This window comes from Eimeria tenella, genomic scaffold (genome assembly GCF_000499545.2).
Source record: "Eimeria tenella Houghton genomic scaffold, Eth_scaff28, whole genome shotgun sequence".
Taxonomy (NCBI): domain Eukaryota; phylum Apicomplexa; class Conoidasida; order Eucoccidiorida; family Eimeriidae; genus Eimeria; species Eimeria tenella.
Genome location: NW_013542676.1, coordinates 58,346 through 75,883, shown reverse-complemented (window position 1 = coordinate 75,883; position 17,538 = coordinate 58,346). Strand labels below are relative to the sequence as shown.

At 55.9% G+C, this 17,538-nt stretch overlaps 2 protein-coding genes across 2 annotated transcripts; both read left to right on the top strand.

Annotated features, from left to right (window-relative positions):
- Positions 1-235: 235 nt before the first annotated feature.
- ETH_00012220 (trypsin, putative) lies at positions 236-11,200 on the top strand (the record flags this gene model as incomplete). Its single annotated transcript, XM_013375446.1, has 3 exons — positions 236-2,927; positions 3,080-5,901; positions 6,134-11,200. The coding sequence occupies 3 exons, from the start codon at positions 236-238 to the stop codon at positions 11,198-11,200; spliced, it is 10,581 nt and encodes a 3,526-aa protein (XP_013230900.1).
- Positions 11,201-12,526: 1,326 nt separating this feature from the next.
- On the top strand, positions 12,527-17,275 carry ETH_00012215 (uncharacterized protein; the record flags this gene model as incomplete). Its single annotated transcript, XM_013375445.1, has 8 exons — positions 12,527-12,751; positions 12,913-13,385; positions 13,718-13,835; positions 14,328-15,139; positions 15,554-15,656; positions 16,375-16,488; positions 16,648-16,755; positions 16,952-17,275. The coding sequence occupies 8 exons, from the start codon at positions 12,527-12,529 to the stop codon at positions 17,273-17,275; spliced, it is 2,277 nt and encodes a 758-aa protein (XP_013230899.1).
- Positions 17,276-17,538: the final 263 nt, after the last annotated feature.

Here is a 17,538-nt window from a genome sequence, read left to right as displayed (position 1 = left end):
GTGCTGCAGCAGCGGCAGCGAAGTGCAGATCGTTGACGGGACAGCTTTATATTCCAGTTGCTGGGTGTCGCTGCCAAGGTAGCAACCGCAGCAGCAGCGGCAGCAACAGCAACAGCAACAGCAGCAGCGGAGTTGCAGGCGTCTGCGCTTTGGATGTTTCTGCTCATAATCAGGTGCGGGAGCACTTTCAATAAGAGTGGCACGAGCAACAGCAGCAGCAGCACGAGAAGCAGGAATGGAGCCAGGTACTGCGTCACCACTTGCTGCAGCAGTTCAAGCGCTGCGTCTGCTCGCTGCACTCCCTGCTGCTGCTAACAGTCGACAGGACCTTGCAAAGCAGCAGCTTCTGCGCCGCATAGAGCTCTTGCTGCTACAGCGTCAGCTGCAGAATCAGCAGCAAGAGCAAAAGTGCCAGTGGGCGGGCTGGCCGCAGCATCAGAACTGTGACGAACAGCAATACGGGCAGCAATACGAGAAGCACCGAACGCATGAATTTCACGAACAGCAAGTGCAGCAGGAGCATAAGCAGGAATGGGCTTCGCGCTGGGAAGATGGTGCGGCAGCGGAGGCGGGAGCGCTGGAGGAGCTTGAAGAGTCGCTCCTGCTGCTGTGTTGCCAGCAGCCTCCTACGGCCCTGCAACAGCAGCTGATGCGGCTGCTGCTGCTGCATCTGCAGCGGAAAAATGATTGTGAGGTGTGGCATCGTGTTGCTGCCCGGCTGTTGGCAGCAGCAGCTGACGGACTGCACCTGCCTGCGGCGGTTTCTTCCGCCCTTGCTGCGGCCGCCGCAGCTCCACCAACGGCAGGATCAACAACAGCAGGAACTGCTGCTGCTGCAGACATCCGAAGCAAGGTTCTGTCTCCCTTGCCTCCCCTTTTGATTTGTGGGCAGCTAATAAAAGCCTGCCCACAGGTGTTATCTCCTCTACTGCCGCTGCTCGTTGCCGTCAGTTCGAAGTTGCTGCAACAGCCAGCTGGTGCAGCAGCAGCGACGCCAACAACAACGACAGTGTCAACAGCAGCAGCAGTTGCGAAGGCCCTGAGGACAGCAGTTGCAGCAACAGGGGCGTGCGGAGAAGCCCTGGCTGGAAAACTTTTCGCACTAACCTTGACATGTCTCCGCTGCAGCAGCATCAAGGGCAGCAGCAACAGAAACAAGAGCAGCAGCAAGTATATCAGCAGCGCTGCTTCTGCCGAAGCCACGAGAGAGGCACTGCTGCTGCTGCAGCAAGTCGTGTGGGCCTTCCCTCGAGGTGTTGCTGCGCCTGTTGGGGATTCTCTGTTTGCTGCTGTTCTTGCAGCCGCAGCACCGGAGCCTGCCGCTGCCGCATCTGCCGCTGACGTTGCTGCAGAGGAGGAAGAGGACTCACTTGAAGCAGCTCAGGAAAACGTGCCGCATGCAGCAGCAGCACTTGCGGTCCTCCTAGCAGCCAAAGCTGTAGCGGGCATGCAGCAGCAGAAGCAGCAGCAGCAACAGCAGCAGCAGCAACTTTCGCGGAAGACATCACCCAGCCTTTCTGAAGAGGCAGCTGACAAACCAGCGGCAAGCAGTAACACAGCAGACTTTGCGTGGCTTTCGTCTGGCCAGTGCTTGACTTACGCAGCAGCTTCTGGCGCTGCTGGTGCTGCTACTCCTGGTGCTGCTGCTACCAAGGGTTTATTTTCGGAAGTGCGGAGTATTGAGGACGCATTGGCCTTGCTACGCAGGCAGTGGCTTTTACTGCATATAACAGCAACATCAGGCACGAAGAAGGGGCCAGGTGGGACAAGGCATTTCCCACTGCTACTGAAGCAGCAGCAGCAGCAGCAGCAAGCGCAGCTGTTGCAGCTCCTGTCTACAAAAGCAAGACAGCTAGGTCTGGTTCGTCAGGTTGTTGCTGCTGCTGTCCCCTGTCTCTGCCGTTTGCTGCTTAACAGCGTTGCCGCTGCCTCCCTGGTGTCCTCAGCACTGCAGTGTCTGTTCACCCTGCTGACTCAGCTGGCAGCTGCAGATTGGTGCTGCAGCTGCACAAGCAGCGGCAGCAGCAAGAAGGCAGGGGCAGGCAAGGGTATGCAGCAGCAGTGCGGGGGCCCATGCAGCTGCAGCTGCAGCAACGGGAGGACCACGCCCACTGTTTGCTGTGTCTCCCTGGAAACGCTGCACTCTCAGGCACTCGTTTCGCATGCAGCGAAACAGCTACTGGTGCTGCTGCATCCTCAGCAACAGTTGTGCTTGGTTGATTGTCTCAGTCGAGCTGTAGCTGCAGCAGCAGTAGGAGCGGCATCAAAGTTACCTCGCACAGCTCCAACGAGTGCTCCTGCAGTCTCCAGCAGCAGTGGCGGCACTTGTACGGGCAGCGAGAGCAGCGGCAGCAGTTCCAGCCGCAGCAGCAGCAGCGGGAGCAGCAGCACGCACCCGCTGCTGCTGCGTGCTGCCCTGGACATAATTGAAGAGTGTATCTGCACAGCAGGAGGCGTCGCTATTTCCTCTCCTCTCCCTGCGCTGCGGGAGTGTTTGGTGGCTGTGCTCACAGCGGCACCGAACTTGCGGCAGCAGCAGGAGCAGCAGCAACAGCAGCCCCACCAGCTGCTGCAGGTACGCTGCTCGCTGTGGTATGCAGCGCAAAGGCAGGCGGCCGCATGCATTTGGCGTTTTAGGTGTACCTCCAGCTCCCCAAGTGCCGTCTACCCCTTGCAGCGCGACTTGATGCAGGCAGCTGCGGCAGCAGCCTCGGATGCTGCTGCTGCTGCTGCAGTAGAGGAACACGGCGAAAGGCGACTTCATTCTAGCGAGTTTGCAGCTCTGTGGGGCTCTTCTCTTGGCCTTGCTGCTTGCGTCGCTGCTCGCTCAAACATAGAACTGCAGCAGCAACTGCAGCAGTCGGCAAGAGCAGCAGCAGCCATGTCAACAACAGCTGAGGAAGATCGACTCCACCGGGACATGGCGGGTATGCTCTGTTTTCTGCCAAAGACGGGCTGCAGCTAATCCACATGCTTATCTCTTTGTCTAGGCAGCCCTTACTTCTGCTGCTTCGACTGCAACTCGAGATGCTACTCAGTGCCATTGCTGCTCTTCATTATGCTGCTGCGACTGCTGCAGATCTGTGCGGCGTGTTGGCTCGGGGAGGAGCAGCCGAACGCGCATGCTTCTTTTTGCTATCGGAGGCCTTGTTGCAGCAGCCTGCAGCGGCAACTGCGGCAGCGGCTGCTGCTGTATTCCCTGCGGGAGAAGGGGAGACGATGAAGGCGCCGCTGCTATCTCCAGCAGTTTGCTGCTTCTTGCGTGCTTGCCGCAGAACACTATCTTTAAGAGACACCAGCAGCAGCATTAATCGCCTTCGCCGCATTGCTGCTACTGCTGCTGCTGCTGCAGCGGCGCCTGCAGGTAGTGGGTCAATCGTCATGCGCGACACGGCATCCACTGCGCCTGCAGCTTCTACTTCAGCAGGCACAATGCCAGGTCCAGCATCTGCAGCAGCAGCAGCAGCAGAAGGAGCAGCAACAGGAACAGTAGCAACAGCGGCAACAGCAACGGAACCACCAACGGCAGCAATCCGGGATTTGATTTTAGAACTCACTTGCGCCTTTAGGGCCCTTGCGGCATTCATGCGGCAGCAACCAGCGACGGCAGCTGCAGCAGCTGATGAAGAAACTGCCTGTGGTTTAGTGACACTCATTGTCGAGGCCTCGTTGATTTTGTGTTGCTGCAGCTGCAGCACAAGCAACAGCAACAACAGCAGATTGTCGCTGCCAGACACCACAGCGCTTGACGACGGATCACTGGAAGCGCAGCAACAGCAGCAGCAGCAGATAGTCTGTTGCCGCTGTTTCTGCATGGGGGCTGCCCCTGCCGCTGTCGCTCATGCTGGGCTTGAGGCGGCGGCCCTTGAAGCTCTCTCTCTACTGCCGCATAACAAGAGCCAGTGCAGCAAGCAGCAGCAACAGCAGCAGCTGCTGCAGCTAGCTTTATCTGCCATGGCCATTCCTGCTGCTACTTCTGTCCTTTTTCCTACAGCAGCGGTTGCCTGCTGCATCAGCCCCGCTGCTGTAGCAGCAGTTGCAGCTTTGCGCGCCACGTCTGTGGAACAGCTACAGCAACAGCAGGAGCTTGTGCAGCAGCTTGTGCAACGGCAGCAGCAGCTGGGTACAGCGGACCCAGCCCTACTAATCGGATGCCCAGCAGCAACAAACAGCCTGCAGGGCCCTACTCTTTGGGAAGCACAGTGGCGCTGCGCTTCTGATGTTGCTGCTGCTCCCTTCGGTGCATTATGGCTGCCAGCAGCTGCATTATCAGCAGCCCCAACAGCAGCCCCAGCAGACACCTCAGGAGAGCTAGCAGCAACAGCAGCAGTAGGCATGGTTGCACCAGGAGCACAAACAACACCACCGGAAAAATCATGTTCAGCTACAGGAGTCGCAGAAGTAACAACAGAGACTGGATGGAGGGCAGAATATCCGCCGCAGGTTCACCGCGTTCTCCAGGGGTCGCAACTGCTGCGGCGTCTGTTGTCTTGTTGCAGCTGCTGCTCTGATGCTGCAGCAGCAGCATTGGAGCAGACCTCATGGGTTGCTTGCTGCAGCTGGGGGCGTCAGATGCCCGTCAGTGCCTCTACGGCTGTTGCCTCTGCTAGCCGCAGTCAACGCGGTAATAAACTAGAGACAGCAGCAACAGCGGCAGCTGAAGGAGGTGCTGGTGCTTCATCTCACAAAACGTCGGGAAATCATAGGACTACCCGATCGCAGCAGCTGCTTCAACGGCTGGGTATTCCACGTCTGAGAAGGAGAAGCGGCACCGGTGTGACAAGTGCTGCTGCGTCGGCATCTGCTGCCGCAGATGCCGATGCTGATGAATTTGATCCAGCCGGAAGTGGCGGGGGAACTACGTTGCTGATGAGCTCAGTCGGCGCAGTCCTTTCTAGTGTCTTCCGGGCGCAGGAACAGGAGCGACAGGAGCAGCAGAAGAGGCAAACGCAACAGCAAGAGCAGCAACCGCAGCAGCCGCAACAGCAGCGGATACCTCTTCACGTGGTGGACAGTCTCTGGTGCTGCTGCGAGAAGGCCTTTGCTGCTGCTCCCGCTTTGGAGCGGCTGCTTTTTGCTGACGTAGCAGGTGAGCTTTACGGCCTGCTGCAGCTCGCCGTCCACCCGCGGCAGCAGCAGCAGGGGCAAGAGAATGCAGACGTGAAAGGCCTGCAAGCGGTGAACAAGCACTTGAAGGCCTTTTTAGAGTTGCCTATGCAACGAACAGAAATGGAGTGCGAGGAGTCCTCGGTCCTACTAGGCTCCAGCCGGCTATGCAGTTTGTCGCTTGTCGCAGCCAGATTGCTGCCGCTGCTGCAGGCGCCTGAGCACCGTGCAGCAGCAGCAGTAGCAGCAACGCCTACGACTGATGCCGCAGCCGCCGATGCCAGCACCAAGGACTGTGAAGAGCTCCTGCAGCTGGCGCTAACGGTTACTTCATCAATAGAGGCAGCCGAGGAAGTTGCAAGTGCTGCTGCCGCTGGTGAAGCTGTAGCAGCCCCAGCAGTAGCTGCAGGCGGGGTATCCGCTCCGTGTGCACTGTTGTGCGTTATTCGCTTTCTTGGCGCAGCCTTCCCTGTCGTGGCAGCAGTAAGGCGGGCAACCAATGTAGCAGCAGCAGAAAAGGGTTCATCAGCAGCGGCAGGCAGCCTATCTGAAGTTGTGGCGCCTGCAGAGGGCTTGCAGGAGCAGCAGCTAAGCGTACTGCAGCAACAGCTGTTCCGGGCTCTGCAGTTCGCCTTGCTGTTGCGCACGTTGCAGCCCTACATATCTCGAGCTGCAGTGCTGACAGCTGACGCAGCACGGCATCTGGTGGTCTGTCTGCTGCAGCAGGCAGCAGCAGCTGCCGCTGCAGGACCCGCTGCTCTGGTTGCCGCCATTAGGGGCCCCATATCACACGCAGTGAGTACTGCGTGTATCAAAGGAACTTAATATGAGGTTCTAAAACGTGGAGGCTTGTAATTCAGGTCATATACAGCAGGCTTTCTAGACTTATCAGACGCCTAGAGTTCACGTGGCGTAAGGTTTGGGGCTATTACGTAGGCCTAAGATAGGGTGCAAAACTCAGAGTAAGACATGAAGCAGACAGCCGAGGGATTATGCTTTAAGGCTTGTGTGTTATTGCTGACCTCAGGCAGCAGAGGCCGCGTACCTCATTTCCGTTTCAACTCAGTCTGCTGCGGAAAGGAGCAGCAGCAGCAGTGAGATTGTGCTGCAGCTAGTTTCAGCAGTACCGGCTATTCGGTGCCTTGCTGCTCTGCTGCGGATTCAAGCCTTGTCAGAAGCATCGGCAACTAGGGATGCAGAAGAAGCAGCAGCAGCAGACATAGGCGACAGCCAGTTGGCTGCCGCAACGTTGTCTCTCCAAGCTCTGCTGCCTGCTATTGTCGCGATCGCAGAGTTTGCTGCTGCCGCACCATCTCTCGTTGTGCGCAGAGAAGCAGCGCAAGCCCTGCTATCGCTGTCTCTTCCTTTGAAGGCAACGCCTTGGGCTCGCACGGCTGCAGCAGTTGCTGCTGCTGCGGCGGCTGCGCCGGAGTCGGTAGCAGCTGCTGCTGCTCCTGTGGCAGTTAATCCTCATCTGGCACTTTTCCTGTTTGAGGCCCTCAATTCTGAGCAAGAATCGCTGCAACAAAAGCTGCTTCTGCAGCTGCTGTTGCAGCAAGTCCGTCTGTGGGGCCCCACGAATCTGCTGCAGTGGGTATCACTACTCACTTATCTGTGCTGTAGCGGTACTGCTGCTTCCCCATCATTGAACTGCCACCCTTCCTCCCTTACACCTTGCGGCAGCAACAACAGCAACAGCAGCCACAGCCCCACGGATTTGCTGCTTCTGGCTCAGCAGTTGCTGCCTCAGACCCCAAAGATGTTGCTGTCCCCTCTTGCAGCAGCACGCGCGCTGCCTCCCCTCACAGGCCTCGTATGGAGGCCCCTCCCGGGTATATCTGCACCTTCAGCAGCCGCAGGAGAGCCAACAGCGGACTCTGGATTCTGTGACGACTTAAGTGACAGCAGCTCCGCGGAAGTGCAACCAATCGTTTGTGCAGCAGCAGCAGAATGCCTTGTGCTGCTGCTGAACCTTCCGGAGCTGCATCAGCAGCAGCACCATTGGACTGTCTCTGCAGCGAAGGAGTACAAGGCGAAGCGTGTAACAGCATCAGCAACAGCAGGGGCTTCTGCAGGAGCAAATGCAGCAGAGTATTGCCTGATCGACAGCCTTGCTCCACTAGTTCGGGCAGCATGCGAGCTCCTGCTGCGGGGTGTTCGAGATCAGCCGCAGCCACAGACTGGAACACGCCGAGACGAAGGGCTCACGCTCGCTGGTTGGGGTCTGCAGTTGCTATTACTGCTGCTGCAGCGCTTCATTAAACCGGCAACAGGCACCGAGGTGGGGCTGCCGGAGCCGCTACTGCGGCAGCAAGAGGTGGCGGTCTCTGCTGCAGTTACTGCGCTGCTGCGGCACATTGCGCCGCCTATGCCACCGGACTCGCCTTCCACACCCGATACGCATGCAATAGCAGCAGCGGCGGCAGCAGCAGAAGATGAAGCAACTGCAGCGCGACGCAGAGCGGCCCTACTGCGTCTTCAGGCAGCGGTGACGTGCGGGTTGACGACTGAGGATGTATATGCGCAGCAACAGCAGCAGCATCAGCAGCTCACAGCGATGTCTCTGAGAGTTCTCTTCAAATTTGCGGAGGCTGGCTGCTGCCTTAGCCCTTGGAGGCTTGTAGGCCAGCTGTTGCTGCCGCTGGGGGACGTAGCTCAGTCATCAGCAAAGGTACTCGCAGCAGCAGCGACACGAGCAGGACGAATAGAACCAGCACAAGCTCCCGCGGACTGGCTGCTGCGTCGCCGCCTTCTTTTGGCGTGCCAGCTGCTTGGCTATGTGACCTGTCCTCCTGCTGCCTCTGGTGTATCTGCTGCTGGTAGGGCTGCTGCTGCCTTCTCTGAGCAGCGAGAGCAGTGGGTTGCCGCCATGGAACCGTGTTCTATTCCTCTATCGTTGCACATTATGGCTGCTCTTTTACAAGGCGAGAAGCAGGTGCAGCAGCAGGAGCGGCAGCAACTGCTGCATGGCTTGTTAGTGCTGTGTCGGCCGCTTTCCACACCAGACGACTCACCGACTTTTGTTCCTGCCGAGGTTGCATTTGCTGCACTTGCAGCAGTTGCACGCAGCAGCACCGGCCCAGCAGCAGCAAATGCCGCAGAAACACCAAGAGAGGATGCATCACTCACCGTGGCGAGCTGCCGTGCATTGGGTAGGCTTACGGATTTGCTGCTGCAGCCGATAGAGGCGGTAGCCGCAGAGGCAAGAGAAGCAGCAGCAGAGGCGGAGGTTCGTGCTGCTGCAACAACCTGGCTAGAAAAAGAACACGACGAGCTGTGCTGGAGACTGGAGATAACGACCAGCCTTCTACTCTGCGTTTCCTTCTCGGAGTCTCCTGAACAACGGCAGCAGCACCAGCAGCAAGATTCCAGTGGAGATACAGACTGGGCAGATAATTGGTTGGCTGCTGACAGTGCAGCAGATTTTGTCGGCGCGCCATATGCAGCTGTTGCCCCTACAACAATAGCAGCACATGGTGCTGCTGCTAGTGAGCGGCGTGCTTCTCAGGGCTCAGCAGCTGCTGCGTCGTTTCACCTTCGCACGTGGCAGCGGGCCTGTGAGGCTGTAGCGGCCCTCGCAAAGGCTGCAGCAACAACAGTAATCGTTGCTACAGATCAGGTGAAGGCGCAGGAGGACAGCAGCACTACGGCTGCTGCTGCTGGCTTTGTGAAGCAGCAAGAGAGCGAATTGCCCGCAGCTGAACTTTCGAATGTACCAGCAGCATCCTCAGCAACTGCACCGAGAGAGGCTGCAGCAGCTGCGGCAGGAAGAGTTATATACTGTTGCATTTCTCACGTATGGCGCTTAGCTGCTGCGCTGCAGCAGCGGCCAGCATCCCTGAAGGAAGCAACTGCTTCCGTTTCCTTCTTTGCAGCTGTGCGTGATGTATCCACAGCTGCATTGTCACTTCCTGCAGATACAGCAGCACCTGCAGCGGCAACAGTTGTAGCATCTAAAGGGGTAGACTTGCCGCCTGGTGAGTTATCCAAGGCAGCACTCTGCCTACTGCAGCGGTGCTTCTGTGTGGTGGGAACGGCAGCTGCGTCGGTTGGCGGTACTGCTGCTGATGCTGCTTTCCTGGAACTGCTATCTCCGTTAGAATGCCCTTGCTTTCTTGTGCGGCTCTGCGAACAAGCAACACTGGAGTCTCCAGTGGAGACAGTTCAGCTGCTGCGCAGTCTGTACGAGGCAGCGGCACGTGCTTCCAGCTCGGCTGCAGCAGCAGCAACAGCGGAGCTAGCTGTAACAGCAGCACCGGAAGCAGAAGGTGCCGAAGGTCAGGCCAGCACGCGCCTGCTAATGCACTGCTCGCAGCTTATTGAATCAGCGGTTTCAAGTATCACTGCAGCAGCAGCAGGAGGGCAGTCGCTGACATCAGCAGCAACACGAACAACAGCAGCAAACACACCTCAAGCTACTCCGGTTTCGAGAGACACTGAGGGTGTGCTGACGCTTGCTACAGCGCTTGTCGCTGTAGAGGCACTTGCTCTTGCGAGTGGCCCCTGGAACAGTATGCCTCCGCAGCAACGAGATCAGCAAGGAGAGCAACAGCAGCAAGAACAGCCAGAGTGGTGCGTACGCATAGGAGCTGCTTTGCAGCGGCTGAGTGGCTTCGCCTACACAGTCGAACAGGCGTGTGCCACAACAGCAATAGGAGTTCCCGCAGAAACCGCAGCAGCAACAGCACAAAAAGGCGATTCGGAGCAACCAGCGTTAACTCCACACACCATGGCGACGGCTGAGGACGCCGAAGCAGCAGCAGCAGCGTCAAAGCCTGCCGCACCGGGGAAGGCAAAGTTAGATAAAAGAAAGGTAACAGCGGCAGGTTCATCACTATCTCCAGAGAGCGCAGGAGCGACAGCAGCACCAAGTGCAGCAGAAGGTGGGACAGAAGCAGCGCGAGCGGCGGCAGATTTGCTGCCCAAGTGGCCGGCTTCTCGGCATCATGCTGCAGCGCAATTTCGGGGTCTTCTGCTGCGTCTCGGGCGTCTGTGTAGCCAGCACGCTGCTGCTGGTAGTGGTTCGCTGTATCGCCCTTTCCCGTGTCGCGTCGCAGCAGCAGCAGTCTCCTGTCTCACGCCTGCGCTTTCTCTTCAACTCTCGGTGTCTCCCCTCGTCAGCAGGAGCAGCAGTAATGACGGCACCAGCGGCAGCGACAACAACATGAGCGAACTATCTACATTGGTAGCGCGGCAGAAGCATCCACTGCAGACGCTTGAGGCGTTTCTACAGCAGTTGCCGCCCATAAGTGAAAACGCTGCGAGCAGCAGCAGCTTGTTTCCGCTTACAGAAGCTCTTGTCGATGCTTTGAGCTGCGTGGTTGTTACTGTGCTGACTTCTCAAGCAGAGACAGCAGCAGCAGCCACCTCCCCAAAAAGAACAGCGCAAGCAGCCGTTGCACAGGAGACATCACTGGCTGAAGAAACGGTGGCAGCGCCTGAGCAAGAAACGGTTGCTTGCGACTCCGCAGCAAAGACATCCGAGTCGCCAGCAGAGATAAGAGCATCTGACAGAACAATACCAGCATCTGAGGCGCCTGCGGCTGGAAAGCCAGCAGCAGCTACGGTAGAAACAACAGATCTCGCGGAGCCAGCGGCTGCAGAACTTGCAGCAACGGCCCCAGAAGCTCCTTCAGCAACATCAGTAGCTGACACCTCGGCAGCACTAGCAACAGAACCTGTAGTGGGTGCAACGGAGCCATCAGCAGCAGCAACAGAATCCCCATCAGCGGCGCCGGCAGGAGCGACGCCGGAAGCAGAGCGTTCAGCGGCGGTGTCTGGAACAGAAAGAGAAGGAGCAGCAGTAGTGCCAGTAGACACAGAGATCTACGAAGCACAAAGAGAAGCTTATCACAGTGCTGCTGCTCGTCTGCTGTATCTTGCAGTGGCAGGACTCCCTGCTGTGGCTTCCCAGGCGATCTCTGCTGCAGCTGCTGCTGTGTCGAAGCACGAAGCAGCAAAAGCAAATGAGACAACGACGTTGGCCGCTGAAGACGCTACAGCTGCCTCTGCAGGGTGCATGCAGCAGGTAAAGGCAGCTGTGGCGCAACTTCTGCAGCGAGAGGTTGCGCGGCGGAAGCAAGCGGGAGCCTAGGCGCCTTCTCTTTGCCTGGAGAGGCAGTTTGTTTCTGCTTCTGTGGCAGCACTATCGATGCCAACAAAAGCAGTGTTAATCGCAAACGCAGAGCAATATACTTGGGCGCGTTTTGTTGCCCCGATCGTCCCAATAATTAGAAGGGCACTGTGTCTGGACCTTAGAGGCTTTAGGGTTTAGGATTAATAGTATAGTAGGGTTTAGGGTTAAGTATTCGAACTTTGGGGTGCACAGTGGAAGCACTCCTTCGGACTTGGACTGCGTACAACATTTGCTGCTGCCCGGAAAATAGACAAAGAACGGACAGCACATGAGCGCAGGGGCACAAAGAGAATTTTAACGACATTAGCATGAACAACAACTGTAGCAGCAACTGTTGTAGTCCGCGGCAAAATGATCAAACGAGCTTCTGAGGCGCAACAGGGGCAAGCAAGTGACAGGGAGAAGACAACAGATGAAAAAAAGGATAATCGCGGCATATGGGGCGAGCAGGAAAACCAGGGCTGCCTAGAAAGTAATGGACCAAAAAAATACCGTGACTCGCGCCATAGGCGTGCAGCGGAATAGTGGGGCAGGCAGCGTCAATAGATGGATAATGCGGTTTTCACGTTGAATGACACATGCATTCTTGAAAAAACAAACAGTGACAATGCATAGTTATGAGGACAGCCAAATAAATAGCAAAGGGAATGAATGCAGCCTAATTTTGCCATTGCATATGGTCAGCCGGAGACACTGGCTCTTATAGGACACCACAGCTCCTAGCCATACAGAAAGTATCAATTGAGTCTTCCTTTATGCCCTGTTGGTGTTCATATACTTTGTACCCTATTATGAATACCATATATTGCTTGAAATATGCCATTTATCCTCTGTTGCTGTGGGGCCCCACACAGGGGCCCACGGGGCCCCCGGCCTTCTACCCTACCATGTAAAGTGTCTTCGGGTGCTAGGCTTTCAGGAACTTTTCTTACCGTAAAAGCGCTCAAAATATGATTTGAAGGTCTCTGTCTGAAGGGTTTTAGGCTTATTTGTGGTTTTAGTCTGAAGCTTAGTTTATGACGCAGGGTTTCCCCTCTGCGTTTTAGGGTATAGGATTGGGGGCAGTGGGAATCTAGCTTGAATGGCCTTCTGATGTATCCGTCCCCTTTCGCTTTCTTTTGTTTTTTGTTTTATTTTTTGCTGCTTCCTTCACCGGCCCCAGCCTGTTTTTTCCTGCGCAATAGCAGCAGAAGCAATTGTCCTCCGATCCCTTTGTCTGATCGGGCCAGAAAGCCAAGCAGCGACAACAGCAGCAGAAACTACAACAGCAGAAAAATCAGAAGCATGGAGGTGCATCGTGCGCCTAGGGGCATGCTGAGGCCCGTGGTTGCAGGTTGGCTGCATCGCCTAGCGCAGCAGCAGCAGCCTCTGCAACACAAAATAACACAGCTGCTGCAGCAGCGAGTCCACACTCAGCACAAGAGGCTGCTGCAGGGCACCAGCAGCAGCAAAGCTGCCTGCTGGGTCTCGTCGGGGCCCCCTACACATGTGACAGCAGGGCGGCCGAAGGTGAGCAGCTTGTAGCTGCCGCTGCTGCATCAGCCCTTTTGCATGCGCTGCTGCAGCTGCACTCCTTGTGCAGCCAGCCGCTGCCATTTGCACCATTTTAGAGGTCTACTGTGCTGTGTTTGCATCTTTAGAGTGTCTCCCTTTGCTGCTTGTGCTCGCAGCAGACACCACACCGTCTTGCTGTTGCTGCCGCTGTTGCAACCTATCCACCCGCTGGCGCCCGCGTTCCCTGCCGTGGCTTCAGCTCTTTTGAGGCAGCGCACCTGCTCCCCAACAGCAACAGCAGTAGCACCAACAGCACTTGGTCCACGGCAGCTGCTGCATTTGTCCCGTCTGCAGCAGGTGCCGCCGCATCTCCTATAGCTGCTGCCCATGCGGCCGCAACAGCAGCCGCAGATGCCAGGCATATGGAAGCGTCTGGTTGGGACCTGAATTCCCTATGCAGCTCGGTGGTGAAGGTCTACAGCGACTTTACAGACCCCAACTACGCGTTGCCGTGGCAGATGCAGCGCCAAGGTAGCAGCACTGGAAGTGGTTTCATTGTCCATCCTGCTTCAGGAGGCAAAGAAAGAATAATCATAACCAACGCGCACTGCGTAGCCTGGAACAACAGACTTCACCTCAGGAAGCACGGGTACGCCCACGAGCGCTGCTTCAGTGGCTGTTGCTACTGATGTCGCAAATGCCGCGGCCGTTGGCAATGCTGCTGCTCCTTAGCATACAGCTGCTGCTCTGTCTGTTACTGCTCCTGCTGTAGATGCACAAGACCTGCAGTTGTGAATGCCTCTGTACCAGTGCTGAGGATGTCGTTGCCGTAGCTATAGCTGCTTTCGTAACAGGAAGTGTGCCTGCCAGTAGCTCTTGTCGCTTTCACATACTTATGTGTTCTGGCCCTTTTCCCCGCTGGATTGGCAATTTTGCAGCTTGATTAATCAGTTTCCAGTTTGTCAAATTGCTGCTTTTTAGCTCGCCCATTAAATACCCAGCGAGAGTGTTGGCTGTGGCGCACGAGTGTGACCTGGCTGTACTTACGGTTGACAATGACGAATTCTGGGCTGACACACAGGGGCTCCTCTTCGGTGATGTAAGTGCTACGGGTGGCGTTGCGGCTTCTCCGTTTCCCGTTTCTGCTGTTGATTGCGCGAATAGCTGTTGTTGGTGCTGCTGCTGGTGCCGCTGCTTGTGCTGGTGCCCACAGTGCTGTTGCTGGTGGGCTGCTACTGCTAATGTTGTTTCCGCTGCTGAGCTTCCGCCCTTGTTGCTGCAGATTCCTGCACTGCAGGACGGTGTGATAGTGTTGGGCTACCCACGAGGAGGCGACAACTTGTGCATCACTTCGGGGGTCGTCAGTCGCGTAGATGTCAACACCTACGCACACTCGAACGCCGCGTGCGCCTTAATCCCTAAGATTTTGAATTCCATTCCTTAAACTCCAGACCAAAGAATTAAATGTGAAGCCTACACTCGGCGCGCGAGTCACTCAGTGGCAAAAGTGGGTGAAACATGTGTCGGTCATCGCTACCGCTTTTGTTGCTGCTGCTGCCGCTGCTGCTGCTTCAGTCTGTTATGTGTGCAGATCGACGCTGCGATAAACCCTGGAAACAGTGGTGGTCCTGCTCTGAAGGAGGGCCGGGTGGTTGGTGTGGCGTTTCAGGGGTGCGAGGCCTCAGCGGCACAAAACGTCGGCTACATTGTGCCTTGGAATGTTGTTAACCACCTCTTCACTGACCTGAAGAGGCACGGCAAGTACACTGGCTTTCCGGCGGCCGGCGTGCTCTTCCAGCCACTAGAAAACGAGTGCATGCAGCAAAAGCTTGGAGTCACCAAACTCAAGAAAGAAGATCTGCCACCTGGTGAGGCATTTGCTGCGACTGCCGCGAGCGGCATTGCTACTCTGGCGGCTGCAGATGCGAATCCTTTTGGTGCCGTTACGGCTACCGCTGCTCCTTCCGCTGCATTTGTTGCTGCAGGTGTGACTGCGGGTGGCATTCTTGTGACGGCAACAGACGCCGTGCGCTCTCGCAACTTTCTGGAACGCGCAAGGGCGGCAGCAGATAAGGTTGAAGCGGCAGCAGCATCAAGCGGCACAGGGATACCACCAGAGCCAGCAACAGATGAAGCAGCAGCAGCGAAAGCAGCAAATGCGGTTGCCGCGCCCTTCGACTCAAGGCCTCTGGCGGACCCGTCTGCTCTTGTGCAGGCTGCAATAGCAGCAGCAGACGAAGCAACAGCAGCAGCTGCAGCAGCAGGGAAGCCACCGCCCTCAGCAGCAGAACGCAGAGCTCTGCTGCACTCGTCTTTGGAGCAAGCAATCGGGCTGCAACAAGAAGACGTTGTTATGGCTGTCGAAGGAGCCGATGTAGCAGGAGACGGCACTGTTCACTTCAGGTTAGTTTTTCTCCGGTTTATCTCCGTCATTAGCTCTCTGCATCTCCTTTATTGCTTATTTGTTGTTTCTTCAGCCTCGCTCGTCTGTCCAGCTTGCCCTCTTCTTCGCTTGTGTGACTATTTCCTTTGGCCTTCAGCTTTTTCGTCTCCTTTCTTTTTCATTTTGACATATGGGCTTTAAGCCAGACAAGTTGCTCTTCCATTAGGTGTCATCCCATGTTGTGTTCATGGTGCTGCCGTTGCTACTGCGTAGCAGCTGTAGCTAACGTGGTTCGCGTAATGGCTGCTTGTTAAAATCCGGGCTGTGTGAAGCCACTTTGCTTCTTTGGATGCCGTTCCGAGGCACATCACATTGTGGGGCATTAGCGGTTTCAGTGTATGATAAAGGGTTGAGGGCTTAGACTTTGTCCTCAGGGGCATGGAAAGAGTGAGCGTTTCGCACGTAATATCTGAAAAGTTCATGGGAGAGACCCTTAACCTCACAGTCCTCAGAAAGGGGAAAGTGCAGAACGTTGTGGTAAGCCTGAATGCGCAACTACAAAACTTAGGCCTAGTGCCGAAAACCCTCATAGAAAGCCTCCAGACCTTCACTTTGTGCCTCACAATAGCATCTACAGCTCCCAACCTGTAACGTCTGTACGAATGATTCAAAGTTGCTAGAACTATTGACACAAGCATGCAGTCGAAAGCGTTGAGCCTACGGGAATGCTATGCTCTAGGCTACTATGACTAGTGTTATCCTCAACACCCTCGCACAGAATGCCAAGCCCTAAACCCTCACATTGCGGATCCATAAGCCGCCGTACAACACAGTAAACCCTACGCCTTACGAACGGCAATGAATCGTTTAAGCACGTGGATAATTCAGTGTTGCAGCCCGCCAATGATTGTTTAGACTTCGTAAGTCACTTTGAGCGTCGTTTGCAAAATATTACGGAGTAGAAACTCTTTTTACAGCTGCACGCGCGCAATTGTGAAAGTCATATATGCTCAGCAGCCTGTATCCAAAAGTAAATAGGAGTTGCCGAGTATATCTGATATCCCAATCTACAGCGCAACGTATTTACAGACACGAACATATGCATATATTTATGTGTTGTACAGTAGTATGCTTGTGCTGTAGAAAACCTAATCAGTATACATTCACCGCCAAGCACAGAGAGGCTGCCCAGAAGCGACTACATACGCATGATGCTTTTACATAGCATGCGTTCGGGTTTTATGACTGCCTGCAGGTGCCCCTGGAGAGAGAGCAATGCCTTATTCCAAAACATCAGTGGGGGATTCCAGCACGCTATATAGTTTATGGGGGCTTGGTCTTCTGCCCCCTTACTTTGGAATACTTGAAGGTAGGGGAGACGGACCACTTGCCTCTATCTTTAGCTCCTCGCTATGCTGAGGTGTTGGTAGCACGTCTGTGACTACTCAGTGCTTGTTGAGCTCTTATTCGTCCTGTTTTCTTTTCTTCGCAGTCTTAGTTCTGATGCATTCCATGTCTACTTTTTCAGGACGAGTTTGGGCCAAAGTTCCACGAGAGGGCCCCCAGCTCGCTGCTACGGCCACTGTCAGAGGTTTTCGCCACTGTCGAAGGAGAGGAGCCCATTGTACTAACACAGGTTAGAATTTATGATTCAGGGCCAAGAGTAGGAGTGCCCTCATGGACGGGTTGCCTTGAGTTGGTGTTTCTGAGGCTATGCTAACGCACTTATTTTTGTTTCAGAAGAATGCTGCTGCCCCTTCGTTGCTCATGGTGCACGATGGTGTCGCTGCTAAAAGTCGCTGCTGGTGCGCGCGGTGCTGCTGGTTTCGCAGATACTGGCGTCTGACCTGACCAGTGGTTACAGCGCGCGCAATTGCCTTCTCTCCTCCGTGGACGGAACGAAAGTTATTAATCTGCGGCACTTGGCGCAACTCTTGGGAATCAGAACAACCCAGCAGCAGCAACCACACAAGCAGGAGCAGCCACGGGAGCACGAGCAGCAGAAGCAGCAGGAACAGCAGCAGCAAAGCGAGTTCGTGACATTTGTTCTGGAGGAGAAGTTGCAGGTAGTGTTAAACAGAAAAAAGGCCGAAGCGATGCTGCCTGAAATCCTGAAGCAGCATGCCATACACAGCCAGACTAGTGACAATTTGTAAGCATGTGGGCCGGTAGCAGCCGAAGCAGGTGGCCCCACACCAAAAGCAGCAGGTGGCCCTGCAGCAAAAGTGGCAGGTGACCCCGCAGCAGCGGCTCCAGGCAGCCCTGCAATAGCCAGCAGCGACAGCGGCGATGGCAGTAGGGCGACCAGCTGCTACTAAATGGCCACTACGAACGCACTCGACGCCTGCTCTGTAGTTGCCTGTAGCAGCGCTTGTTCAGTATGCAGCAAGAACTGCGGCAGCAGGAGCAATTTGTGAAC